The sequence below is a fragment of the Nesoenas mayeri genome, assembly GCF_963082525.1.
Source record: "Nesoenas mayeri genome assembly, chromosome: 3".
Lineage (NCBI taxonomy): Eukaryota > Metazoa > Chordata > Aves > Columbiformes > Columbidae > Nesoenas > Nesoenas mayeri.
In genome coordinates, this window is record NC_137544.1 from 55,165,351 (window position 1) to 55,178,714 (window position 13,364).

The 13,364-nt window shown below is 43.5% G+C and overlaps 1 protein-coding gene across 1 annotated transcript; it reads right to left on the minus strand.

Annotated features, from left to right (window-relative positions):
• Positions 1-2,095: 2,095 nt before the first annotated feature.
• On the minus strand, positions 2,096-12,671 carry HDDC2 (HD domain containing 2). The gene is made up of 6 exons (XM_080341931.1): positions 11,821-12,671; positions 11,218-11,339; positions 9,373-9,475; positions 6,999-7,067; positions 3,380-3,518; positions 2,096-2,203 (listed from the first exon to the last, which is right to left on the minus strand). Exons 1-6 carry the CDS (start codon positions 11,881-11,883, stop codon positions 2,109-2,111), a joined length of 591 nt encoding a protein of 196 aa, XP_080198057.1. The 5' UTR covers positions 11,884-12,671; the 3' UTR covers positions 2,096-2,108.
• Between the last annotated feature and the right edge of the window lie 693 nt (positions 12,672-13,364).

The following is a 13,364-nucleotide window of genomic DNA, read 5'->3' on the forward strand; positions in this document are numbered from 1 at the left end:
GTAGTTGCAACACTGATGTGCAGATCAGGAGAGGGACATGAGGAGGAGGAGATTTCCCCTCGTAGGTCACACGGCCAGGGCCCAGCATTTTCCTACACATGAACTTTGCACTTCAGTGGTGCATGAGGAAGCCTGAAGCCCCACAGGCTGCTTGTCAACCTTTATATCAACCTCTCATCATGGCTTCTGATTTCTAGTTGCACTTTCTCCTCCCATCTCTTTCCAACCAACTCCTATTTCTATTAAAAGAGAGTGCCCAAAACTGGCACACAAGTGCACCTGCAGTGAGTAGATGGGGATGTAATTTTACACAAAGTACCTGCTGGATTTCTTTCAAATAGAACCAAACCCCACACAACATGCATTCAAACCACATCTTTCTTTCTCAGGGTAATATTTACCTTTCTCACACTATTGAACTGCTGCCAGGCTCTGCACTCCAGACCCTGACCCCCTGCAGAACAGCATGTTGCAAGCCTGTAAAGCCTCCTGCTGCGTTGGACGAACCAACTGTTCCTGCCCGGGTAGCACTTGTGCTGTGTTTCTATGAAACATCTCTTTAAAGTTGCTTTTCTTGCCTGTGAGGAATGTTCCCAGTTCTCTCCCAAGGCATCTGTAGCTCTTGGCATTCAGTACAAAATAAGAGACGATAGTTTGTGTACCTCTTGGTGGAATAAAAATGCTGAAGAATGCTTGGTCCCAGGCTAAACTCAGTGGGGCCCACTCTGTCACCTGTGCAGTGTGACAATCAGCCACCAATAACCACTCATTAGTTCCCTATCACTCAGTAAAGTGCAGCTTGTCCTTCCAGGGTCTCCACAGAGCACAGCTGCTGCCTTGTGGCACTCCCTGAGCAAAGCAGGCATCCCAAGTCTCACATGGACCAGCACACTCTGCACATTCTGGGCACTGTGCTGGACACCCAGCCAAGAGCTCTGTGCCCCGGCCAGAGGCACCAGCCACAGAACCCAGGGTGAGCTTTGGTAAAGGAGACATTTCCTGGAGTCATGGTGGCTGAAGATGGGTGCTCAGCTGAACCACCTGCCTCTAACAGGGATGACAATCCAATTTAGTTGTATGCTGCCTCATGTGACAGGAGGCTGAAGACAGACAAGTAGCTCCAGGTCTCTAGCATCTGATTTTTCCAGGTGTAAACTTTCATTTCTCCAGCTGCACAGAAGACAAATCAGTCAGTTGTGCAGACACTGGCCTCATTACAGCATCTACCACCACTACAGCTTTACCTGACAACCATACTTTTATGTTAGCATTATTACTTCCACTAAAAACTGCCACAGCAGAATCAGGGCCAGCACGTGACAGCGTAGCCAAGGGAGGGCCGGCTTTACATGGGTGTTTGCATTAGACTGCACAAGCTCCCAAGGTCCCTCCCAATCGCAGCTATTCTGTGATTATCAACAGACCATGCAAGAGTCCATAAAATTGCCAGGAGTCGGGAATATTGCCCTTACGGAAGTGTTAGCACCATCCCCTGATACAACGTGAACAGTGGAAAAACTGTATGAAACAATAAACGTATTGAGAAAATTTAATTAGTGGCATTACCAGTTTTACCCACCATCATTTTTTAAGGCTTATGCACTCCAAAGAAATCCCATCTTTTAAGTCTGACTCTGTCAAGAGCGTCTAGAGAAATAGACTCATTGGTCTCGCTTCTGGATCGCACAGTGAATGGATATTTACCCATTTGATACAGAAGGTACTTAAATCTGTATGTACTTGGAAGTCACAGAACAAAACTGCCTGTCCCCGTCAGTGCATGACATCAACAGCTCAGACTGCAGTCAGCTAATTTTTAAACTTACCTGAATTTCCCCAGTGGAAAATCTATGTGTAACTGAGACTACATTAATCAGAGGCTGATTTAAAAAAGAAAAAATTCTAAGTATTTGGTCTTTGCCATAACCTCTGATCTGGCAAGTCACTATTTACCGGCTTCTTTTTAAGAAGTCCCGGGATTCTCAGCAGTTAATGCACAGAAAACAAACAAACAAACTGCTGACAAAATTAATGAAGTTATGGAAGGAAAAATAATGCACAGAATGTAAACCAAAATATTTATTATAGCTACGGTGTTTAGGAACACCTCAGGAATGTGGATGAGATGTAGCAGCTATTTTTTTATTCCTTTCTGTGTTAATCTGAGATACAAGCTGGACGATTTCTGGGTGAACAAACTTTCCTGCAAAGCAAAAGGAAGGTAAAGTTAATTAAAAATGCTCTCTCATTCACCTGTGTGTGAAAGGCTGGCAATGAAAAGGTTAGCAGGAATGTTGCTTTACGCTCAAAATAAATGCCAAATTATTCTTTAAGCACAAGAATACTCCCATTTTACTCCAACTATGGAATAACTCTAAGAGTAGCTACAGCTTTCTCCCCCCAAGTTTATAAAAACATTTCATGCTCTATTAAGACACTTAAGAGTTGAAAAAAGGAAGCACCCTAACCAGGGCAATCCCGTGCTATGCGTCCTGCTACAGGAAACCACCCCAGTCACACGTGCATATAGGGTATATGCTGTAAGCTCTGTTGAAACACCAGCTTAGTTTAAGTTACTGAGTTCTAGCATGAGGACAAAGATGTCAATTAGAGTATTGAGCCTTCCAGTTATGCTGGTGTTGTTCTTTTATCCTTTCTTCTGTAATCAAATGATTGCACTTCTCAGAGAGATTATTTCCCTGAGTCACCAAGTTATAAATGGGACTTGTCAAGGACTGTGCCTGGTCATTGCTGGTCCTCTCCCCAAGTTTGCCCCTAGTTTTCTCCCAGGATAGGATGAGTTGGAGTCACAGTCTTCTTCTAGTATTCAACCCCCTTGCTAAAATAAAGACTCTAATTTTAGCTAGTTTTCCTTTGCACTGTCAGTTCCTTTCAGAAAAGATGAAAAGCAGTGGAGAGAATAAAAAGTAACACAACTGCACCTAAAACTGAGCTGGTTCTCACATGTACCTTGAGCAGGTCACATAAGAGCACAGCTCATGTAGGGATAACAAATTTTACTTCACTGGTTCATGAAACAAACTACATAGAAACAAGCTGCTGACAGAGCATCCGTGAAGACTGAAGCTTCCTTTATAGCTGCCTGGTAGTATAGGGAGATCCTTAAACATGCAGGTGTAATGAAAGCTGGACCTCTCTCTAGGTAAAAAGTGATGTAAAAGGACCTTGGCATAAATGAAATTCAGGTTCAATACATGTAGATAAGTAAAAGGTATTTTCACATTGCAGTAAGTTTCCTCAAAAATATTTAGGGTACTTGAGCAATAAGTAAAAAAACCTAGTTCTTACTTGCTCTATCAGAAAAAAGGCTATATATATATTTATATAATTTAACTTATGAAAGAAAAACATGTCATACCAGCAGTTGAATCGTAAAATTCCTGCAGTCTGCCAGGTGTGTTTTCCAACTCTTCGTACTCAAATGCTTGCAGTATCATCTCACACTGATCCAACTGTTTTACAAACTTGGCTTCTGCAGTACACTGGTTTTCATATTCCTGAACAGATTTGCAGTTATAAGAAAACAATTTTGTTGTTCTGAAACAGAGTATTAAAAGCTTTTTATATATCTAGAATTGTCTTTGTTAGTACAAACTGCTCCATAAATATTCATGAGTTATATCTTTCACTCTCTTTTTAAGGCTGCTATTGAGCAAAACCCTTGAAATAAGCACATGCTAATCTTCTATTAAACGTAGTAGGACTTAAGAACACAATTCTTTTGTGTATTCTATTTTAAAAACATACCAAGTGTTTTGACTGAATGGGGGATGATACAGAGACAACCCTATACAACGTACAAGCTAAATAACAGGTCCCATTTATAGATATAGATCTTTTTAGGCCTGGCTACAGCTATGAATTACCACAGTGTGTGCTTATGTATTACCATTACCTATTTTTAAGACCTATTTTGCACTGTTCTTCACCACTTGCTGTTTTTATAGTTTTCCTTTATATAAAGGGTTGTTCTTTACATTTCTCCTGTCACTCCTTCTTAATCTCTTCGGTCTAATCTGTCTGAGCTGCTTCTGTCTTTATGTCTCTCCCAGGAGGTAGGGAGGGGAGTCATTAAAGGGTCCCCTTCAGACCTTAAGTCCTTTAATCTCTCTGCTAGCTTTTCCCTCTCTCTAGTCATCCTCAGTATACGTTTGTGAGTCATTCACATTTCCAGTCAACTTGAACAATCTTGCTGTCACTGGCTTCCAGTGATGGCCGCAGATGGGTTTGCCATTTAATTTTCTAGTTTCCAAATCTACTGCATTGTATCTCATGTCTCATCAGCTCGTCTTGACTTCCAAAAACAACTGCAGAAAAAGGCTTCTTTCAGTGCAGGTTACCACCACCTTGGTATCCTTGGCAGGTCTGACCCCATCCATCACCATCACCACCACTACTAATCAGACAAGAGAGGCTCAAGTGCATACCCAGCCCGTCTGTGCTTTCAGATCCACACAACCCGTGACGCACAGCAACCCTGCACACGAGAGCAGCACAAGTGCAAAAGGAGTTTTTCCTGCTGACCAAAGAACGTGGCATCTCCTTCTGCATCTTAAGAAGACAAATGGGGGGAGGTGTCATTCACAGTGGCAAGATCCTGGATTGCAATTCCAGCACAGTGATGCTCAGATAGGTGTCACGGTCACACTATTAGGAGCCTGTTTGTTCTTATGCTTATTGCTTTACCTTTGAAAGTCAAGAAATCCAGATTTTTATACTCATGACTGATTCATATACTACTCTATTTGGATTGGAACAATGCTCTGAATTTTCAATTATATTTTGATCATTGTTTTAGTAATCAATTTCAACATTTTTACCTTCCTTTCCTCCTTTCAATCTGAGCTCTGCCTCATCTTTAAATTGTTTAAATACTACTTATTTTCTTAAATCTATTTATTTCTACTGGTTTTTTTTTGTTTTGGCCACCAAAGAGAACAAACTCTTGGCAGCATTACAAAGGAGAGCTTCAGAGCAGGAGAACTATGGCTGTTTGCTTGTAAAGGTCTGTCCCACCTTGAGCAGTTAACTGGGAGTACCAACCTGTTACCAGCCTCTTCGTGCCATACAACCCACCAGCTCATATTAACTCAAGAAACATCAGTTATTGTGTGCACAACTGTGCGAAGTGCTGAAATAAACACTTAGTGTTTCCTCCCAACAAGTGTTTAAGAGTGTGAAATAACAGTATACTTTGGAAAAAACAGTAACTGGTCTCTCAGACACCATAGTCTGGCTTTTAAAAATTACTCCCATGCTTTTGCTCTTGAAAATAAAAAAACAAGACAGAGCTGAAGTGTGCAGACTCATTTTAATGATTTTTCAAACTTATTCTGGATTAAGTTGTAATGTAAAAACGTTATCAGGGGTATCTTTCTGCTGCCTTTCTCCCCTACACCACAATTGGCAGAGCGCCCACCAACACAGTCCAAAGCAACAGTGTGTGTAGGGCTGAAAATCAAAGAGGGGCAGAGGTGAGGGCACCACGGCGCAAGGAGGACTTGCTAAAAGCGTCAACAGATCACCTCCCAGACACCGTTCAGCTCTGGGCCCAAACTTCCTTCACTCATAAGAAGAAATCAGAGGGAAATGCCTCTGGCTACCTGAGAGCAGAGTATCATACCAAGTGATCAGAAGCTTCTTATTTTCTGTCTTTTTCTCTTTTTTTTTTTTAATCTTTTTAAGAAGTACCTAGCTGTTCCATTTAAAGTAAGACTAGAGGGACTACATGTGAATATTAGATTTTTAGGTTACACTTGCTGCTATGTGGGTTACACTCATACTGCTGCATTAGCAACTCATTGCCAATAAGTTATCCTGAAGGTAGAAACAAAGAAAAAATGATCAAAAGTATGCATATGTTAAATTATGGTAAATGGGAATGATAAAAAGCTAACATGCTGAAGAACTGCGTACTGAACCAGCTCTTCTACAATCACAGGAGGAGACTGAGGCAAAGAAAAAAAATACATGCAAAAAAAATGTCCTACAGAACTATTCTCTGTGATTCTGTGTGATTCTTATCTATCAAAAGCTCCTTTCCCTCAATTATAACAGTTGCCCAGGGGAAAAGGAACCAGTGCACGTTTATCTCCCAGATCTGGTTATGTTGGTTAGCCCCCTTCACCTTGAATTACAGCACTGAAAACCTATCCCCATTGCCAGTTTCACCACAAAACTACAGAGAGAAACAAAAAACCCCAAAAACCATCACCACAACAAAACCACACCACAAAGAGGGTGCTGCAACAAAGGGCAGAAATCAACTGCAAATATCTGGAATTTAAATACAGTCCAAGTGGAAAAGGATAACAGCATAAAATACAGTTTCGGGTCATAGAGTCCAAGAAACATATAATGCTTTGTTTGCAACATGTGAACAAGAGATTGTGGGTGCACTTGTCCTCATGCAACTGTATGCCAGGAGAAGATAAAGCACAGTAACTATAAACTTGAATTGTTTGGAAATAATTTAGTCATCTCTAGTTTGCAAACATGAAAGAGTGTATCAATTAACAGCACAAGTTCACATCAAAAAGTTAAATCACCTGCAAATATAGAAGATACTTTCCAATAGAAACATTTAAGGTACCCAAGACCAGCCAGCAATCTGTGGGGTTTGTAGAAAAGCACTGTGTTAACAGACCACATTTGAAGTTAAAACCAGAAGTTACTACTAAATATTTCAGCCAAGTAGGCTGGATGTAGAAGACAAACTCTTCCTTCAGTTATACAAACCCTGGATGGGTCATCTGAAACTCTTAGAGGTCAAAGACAGAAACTGGTTATTCTACCAAAGTTTGGGGTTTCTTTTTGAAACAGATTCCAAAATGACCTCGATTCATACCATTAGCTTTATCTCCCAAGGGAATTTATCTACCTTTCTTGAGGTCAAAATAAGAGTTTCACCGGTAAACAGGAAGAGGACAATAGGTCACCCTGAATTTTACCAAAGGATTAAAAGAATGTAAGCTTACTTCCCAGAGTCCATAGATTTCTTTTCCGAGGTCTTCTGATAGAAGCTGGGTCAGTTGTTGCATAGCTGACTGAAAAAAAAAAAAGCAGCTATTTCCATGTATCCATTTTTTAAGCAAGCACATTTTTATCATTATCTTTTTTGAAGAAATAACTATTTGCTACCAGGTTTGTAGAAACATACACTATACAGGATATTATTCTGAAGTGCACTTGTACATACATCTGCCAGAGACAGTAGGACCACTCAGTGGAGGATGCTGCTTAAGTGAACTGTTAGAACAGAAAAACAACTTGAAAGTGCATCCAATATCTTCAAGAGTCCAAAAAGAAGCCCAGAGTAAAACAGACAAGTCAAATGCCAGGGAACTGCCATCAATTACCAGCTCTGCCTTCCAGATTTAACTAGCGAACGCAACGTTTGAACTTAACAGGTTATAGATGCAGTTCATAAAAGCAGCTTCAAAGACTAACTCCTGGTGTTGGCAGGCAACTGCCCATTCCGGTCACTCAGTGGGTACATTTCCACTAGCAGGGCTACAGCTACTGACTGGCAGGCAGGCAACACAAACCTTTAAAAATCTAAAATTCTGAAAAACAGAGAAAAAAAATCAATTTAATACTCTGCAGCAATAAAATGCAGTGCTCCCAGAGTGAGATACTATTTGTTCAACAAAAAAAACCTCGGTACAAGGTTTAATGCAGTATCAGACTGATGGTATAACCTGCAAGCAGAAATTGCTCTGCGTGCTCTTCGTGCTCTCCCAGCTGATCGGTCTCATTGCTGTGCAATTTCTACTGTTTTCCTAGGAACGCTAAGGGCTGCTTCTGAAACAACCAACATCAGAGCCAAGACAAAGGTTTTGTGCCACGACGGTTTCTCCACTTCAAACACAGGGTATAGTTTCACAATGTGGCTGAAGGGATCAGCTGCTCCCCCACACTGAAGCATCAAGGTCTCATTCCTTCGCACCTCCTTCCAACTCTGCAGCTAATAAGATTTCAAGTTTAGCAGGCCAAAATGACTTAACTAGAAAAAAACAAACAAAACCCAAAAAAAGCCCACAAACCCCAAAGAAAACACTTGGGTTTTCTTTAGATCAAGTTCATTTTCTGCTGCTTTAGGCTTGGTGAGACTAGATGACTACACAAGCAGCAAACTTCAGAACCAGCTCAATGTCAGCTGCAAAGAGGAAAAAAGGAGAACTCTGCAGTGGCAGCAGCATATTGATAATTCAGCTGAAGCCACTTCATGAAACCATTACCCGTGCTGTATTTTTTACAACAAAGTGCTCCAGAGTCAGCCTAAATGTTTAATGCTTGACCCTTCTTTCCACAAAGTCAACATCAAAGTCCTCACTGAGTGAAATGGGAGCAGAAGGAGCTGGAAATTGTTTAAGAAAACTTCTTAACCATACTTAGGCATCAACGTATCTTTTTCATTGCCTAAATACAAATGAGAATTCCCTCTACGCAAAGTTTAAGCCCAATCCTCAGTTGACAAAACAACCTTTGGAGGCTTCCAGGAAACAGGTTTTTATTGTTTAGTGTAAGAAGACACTAGGAAGTCCATTGAAAAAAAAGAAATACCAAAATTGCAGTCAGTGAGGACAGTACTTCAAGAATGCTGAATACCCCTTTGATCTTTAACTTCCACTTTCTTAGCAAAGAGCTTACTCCTAGAGTAAGTCATAGACTCCCAACCCCAAGTTTTAAAAAAGTAAGCATAATGGGGGGCGGGGGTAGGAATAATCACTGCAATGTTATTTTTTTTACACTGTCTGAAGAGCTAATTGTGGCCTCCAAAGAGTTTCTGAGGCACCACGTTGCCCTCTGGCCGTGGCTGAAGGAGTGGTTCACATTTTCTTCAAATACCGCAGCAAACCAGAAATGACAACCAACAGTTTGGCTATGTACAAGACTAAAAGTAAAATAACTCTAGGGACACTGTACTCAAAGGCTTATGACCTGTGCACCTGGGTTTGGAGTTCTCTGCAAATGGTTTAAAGTCTCTGTCACAACCACATGAACTGGCACCACACAAATGATCCACCGAGAACTGTCAATGCACTTACTTCTTGCTCCGCACCTCTTGGTAGGGCTAGTCAACATGGCTAATTCAGGTTACCAAAAATCCAGCTAGTTCAGGAATAAATGACCAACACGAACATTACTTCAAAAGCTGTCCTTTCTAACTTTGTACCCAGTGATGTTACATACACCAAAATCACGAGCTGAAAACTTTGGTAGTTTGTGGCATCCTTGTCCAGTGCCAATGACAGTATTACGTCGCTTAGAGTGTCTCTTCACCACTCCCAGTACATTAAAAACAGGCAGAACACTTTGCAGATGTGGCTCTGCACCTTATGTCCCTACCTCTTCTCTCCTGTGTTTCTCCTCTTTCGAGATATTATCTGCAGGAGCAATATCTCCAACAATGCATTCAGCCATATCATGAACCAAAGCTAATAGTATGCATCTGACAAGAAACAAAGACAGAATAATTAGTTTTTCAGCATTTTAAGTTATATCTTGTTATTCATAAAGCTAAGAGACTGCATAATTCATTCCCCTTATTAAAACAAACAAAACCAACAACAAACACAAAAAACAAAACACCTTTCAGGGTGGGATTTTTTAAGTTTTGCGGAACATTTTTCACTTCTTTGCTAAAGGGAAGTAGTTTCCACCTTGACATTATTTTAATGCCCGATTTCTAGCTACTGCTGCTTGTAAAACTAGATTCAAGTATAAATACAGTTTGTACAAGAGCATGGCATTCAAAAATGATGTACGCAGCTTTTGTATGTTTGGCTTGTGGGGATGTCGTGGTAACTATGTTACACATTTCACATTAATGCTGCAACAGGTGGAAGGTAATCTGACTGGAGCCATCCCCAATTCAATATATAATCTCACACTCAGCAGCTCTGTAGCATATAAATCTACAGCATATACTCAAAAAAAGTCCCTGCTATTTTCATCAGCTCCTGAAGGGACAAAGCAAACACAATCCCATACTAGATTTGACAACTCATTCAACACCAGTGCTGCTTTCTCTTCTACGCTACATGATTTCAGAGGCTCCTTACTACCGCTAAGTCTGTCAAGCCCCACATGGTCCATGGCTTTGCCTTTGCTGTCTGCTGCTTCCAACTGTGCTTTAACTGAGTGTCTTCAGCTCGCTTACTTATGGCTCAAGAGAAGAGGTCAGAGCCTCCAAATTAACAACTTGCCTCAGCACCTGGAATTTAGCACTAAAAGTGTTTAGCTCCTTTCCTCTCCAAGTAAACAGCATCCTGCCCAAAGGATGGAAGAAGAACATGAGTGGAAAGGATTTCAAACTCCCTGTGGCAGTTGCACAGTCCCTGATGAGATCCCGAGCCTCCAATAGGGCAGTTGATGGCTCCCAAACACATTTTGTGCCCCACTGTACCTAACCACACCGTGAGTGGTTCTGACAGTCACAACCTCCCCACCCCAGCACAGGGTGACTTCATCTCCAGCCTGCTGGGGGGACAGGAGGGGTGGGACCCTCAGTCAATTGGCAGGGTCCTCAACAAAGCACGTGCCCAGAGAAACTGAGAAGCTTCTGGACTATGTTGTAATGCCCACAACCAGGTCTGACCAGGCTATAAAACAGGGCCCCTGCCAAAGACCCCCTTTGAGTGGTCTTCTCGGAGAACAGGGTCTGTGAACTGGAGCCCTTAGATTGGGACACCGCTTAAGGAGACCTTCTGGGATGGAGTACATCTCACATCTTCTTTTGTTGTTTTTTCCTTCTGGATATATCCTCAAGTGAGCCCTTGCGCACCCCAGGCAAGTGATTATTCTCTGCTGGGCACCCTCGAGTTAAAGATGCTTCTAGTTTGGGGTTTTTTCTGGTGAGTGAATGCATGCACCCTGTGGATCCTCATTACCCTTATGTGGTTGTACAACAATAATTTCCTCAACTAGTATCCGAACCTGTTTTTCACATTGTTTGAGCGCTGAATAATTTGTATAAACCTTGTTTCTAGTTGGCTTATTGGCTATACTTTTTGGCTAGAATAAATCTGCTCGGAGCTTGTTGTCTGCCTAAATTGACTTCTGGATGCCTTTGTGACACTTCTTCAGTGTGATTTAAAAGCTCTTCCTCAGGACAACAGCTATTTTAAGCATTTTGGTAGCAGCTCTCCCACAACATGAACAGGTGCTCACAATAACCAGAGGCAGTCTCACCTGTCCTTGTTAAGGCTTTTGTCTTGGCTCACCAAAGCCATCATCGCCATCCTGTACATATGATCGGACACACTCTCCGGCTTTGCCACGTTCCTGTACACCCATCCTGTCCGCGGTACTCTCTGTGTGAGGAGAGCGTCACAGCAACCTGAACGTTAACACCTTCGGTTTTGGAGAACCTCACTTCAGAGGCGCCACTAAAAATATGTTGTCCCACCATGACCTCTGATGCTGCTGGGAAACACCTGCCCCAAAGACCGGCCTGCCCCGAGGCTGCGACGGCATCGCTTTGCTGTTCACAGGCAGAGAACGCACCCGCAGCACCGAGCGCCCTTCTGAGCCCCCGCTGCTCACGCCGAGGCGCCGGGACCCCCGCCCTCCCCCGCCCGGCGTCCGGGCCTCCCTGCGGCAGCCCCAGCCCCGCAGGCCTCGGTTCTCCGCCAGCCGCCCCGCTGCCAGGCCGGGCGCCACCACCCGCGTCCCCGCCCTCCCCGCAGCGATCGCTGGGGAGACCTCCGTGAGGGCCCCGCGCCGCCCCACGCAAAGGCCGTGGGCAGACACCCATCGGCGGCCCCGCTGCCCCGGCCTGGCTCCCGCGCTCACCTTCAGCTGCCCCAGCAGCCGCAAGAAGGGCAGCAGCCCGCCGCCGCTCGGCCCCGCCGCCATCCGCGCCTCCTCCCCGCCCTGCCGGCCCCTGCAGGACCCTGGGCGGCGCCAAGGAAAGCGGAAGGCGGCCGCCGCGGCCTTCCTGGCGGGTGTGGGGGAAGGTGGTGCCGGGGGCACGGTGGACGCGTCATCAGCGATTAATTAACCGCTTTAGTAACAGCGACTCGGGCCGCGATTGCGAGGAGGAAAGAAGACGGACCGCTGCGGGGAGGGGAAGGCGGGCGGGGCCGCTCCTGGGTGCGGGAGGGGCAGTCGCGGGTGGGAACGGGGGAAAGGCAGGGGCGCAGGTAGGCATGGCTCACACCTCAGTCACAACTTGGACAGAACGCAAACGAAACCCCGAACAAGAGAAAAATCAAACAGAACCCAAACAAAAACAAACGGACAAACAAAACCACAAAAAAAAAAGTAAAAAAACCCAAAACACTAAATAAAACCAAAAAAAAAAACCAAAAAAACCCCTGCAACAGCAGTAAAGTGTACAAACTCTTGTAATTCTTCAGAGAAGAGACGGGAGTAGTTACTCGAGTTGCTGCACTCCGGCTTCTAAATTATTTTGGGGACTCCCAAGGTCTGGCTACAGGCACATCTTGTACCTTCCGCAAGTTGAATTAATAATACATTGAATTACTTTACAATCCGTGGATTTTCAAAATACATTGCATTTCTTTGCTCTTTTAATATTGCCAGCTGAAATAGCAGATAGCAGTTTAAATGTGGCAATGAAATACTCCGGTTTCAGAAAAGAATATCTGCAGTTTGCCAGATACCAGATGGTGGAGCATTGTTATTTTTGCTCGTGTGTATACTCAAAGCACACTCCCAAATTCATAATAAAGCCCAGACAGCATTTTGGTGACCATTTTAAAGCTATCTTCCCACAATGAGCAAGAATCATAGACAAGGCGAGTTATCCTATGGGGTTGTCCTATGCAGGGACAGGAGTAGAACTTGATGATCCTTGTGGGTCCCTTCCAACTCAGGACATTCTATCATTCCTCCTATCATTAGCTTGACATCGGTGCACAATCGCAAACAGACTGGATGGACAGAACATCTGGATGTTGCACAGTCCAGCCTCCCCCCCCCCAAAAAGTAAATCACATCTGTTTTGGTTTTATCTTGACAGCTCTTGAAACCAAAATAAAAATTTAATAGTTTGCCCAGGTTAACTACCTTCCAATTAAATAAGCTGTTTCATAATGTCCTCTCTGGACCTCCTGAACTGCTTCTGCCAATGGTTTCTTGTTGCAGGTCCTACTACTACCAAGGAGAATGTAGCTGCCTCCTATTAGTAAACCCCCTTCAACAAGTTGTAGGCTGCTGCTGTGTGGCCCCTTACACTCTGGCTTCTGCTCCCTGCTTGTCTGTGTCACCAGCCATTTAATCATAGGATGCAATCAGGTTGGCCACGTGTGATTTGTCTGCCAGAAATCCATGCCAGCTGTTCTTGATTGCTTTCTTTTGCTTTCAGGTCTCTT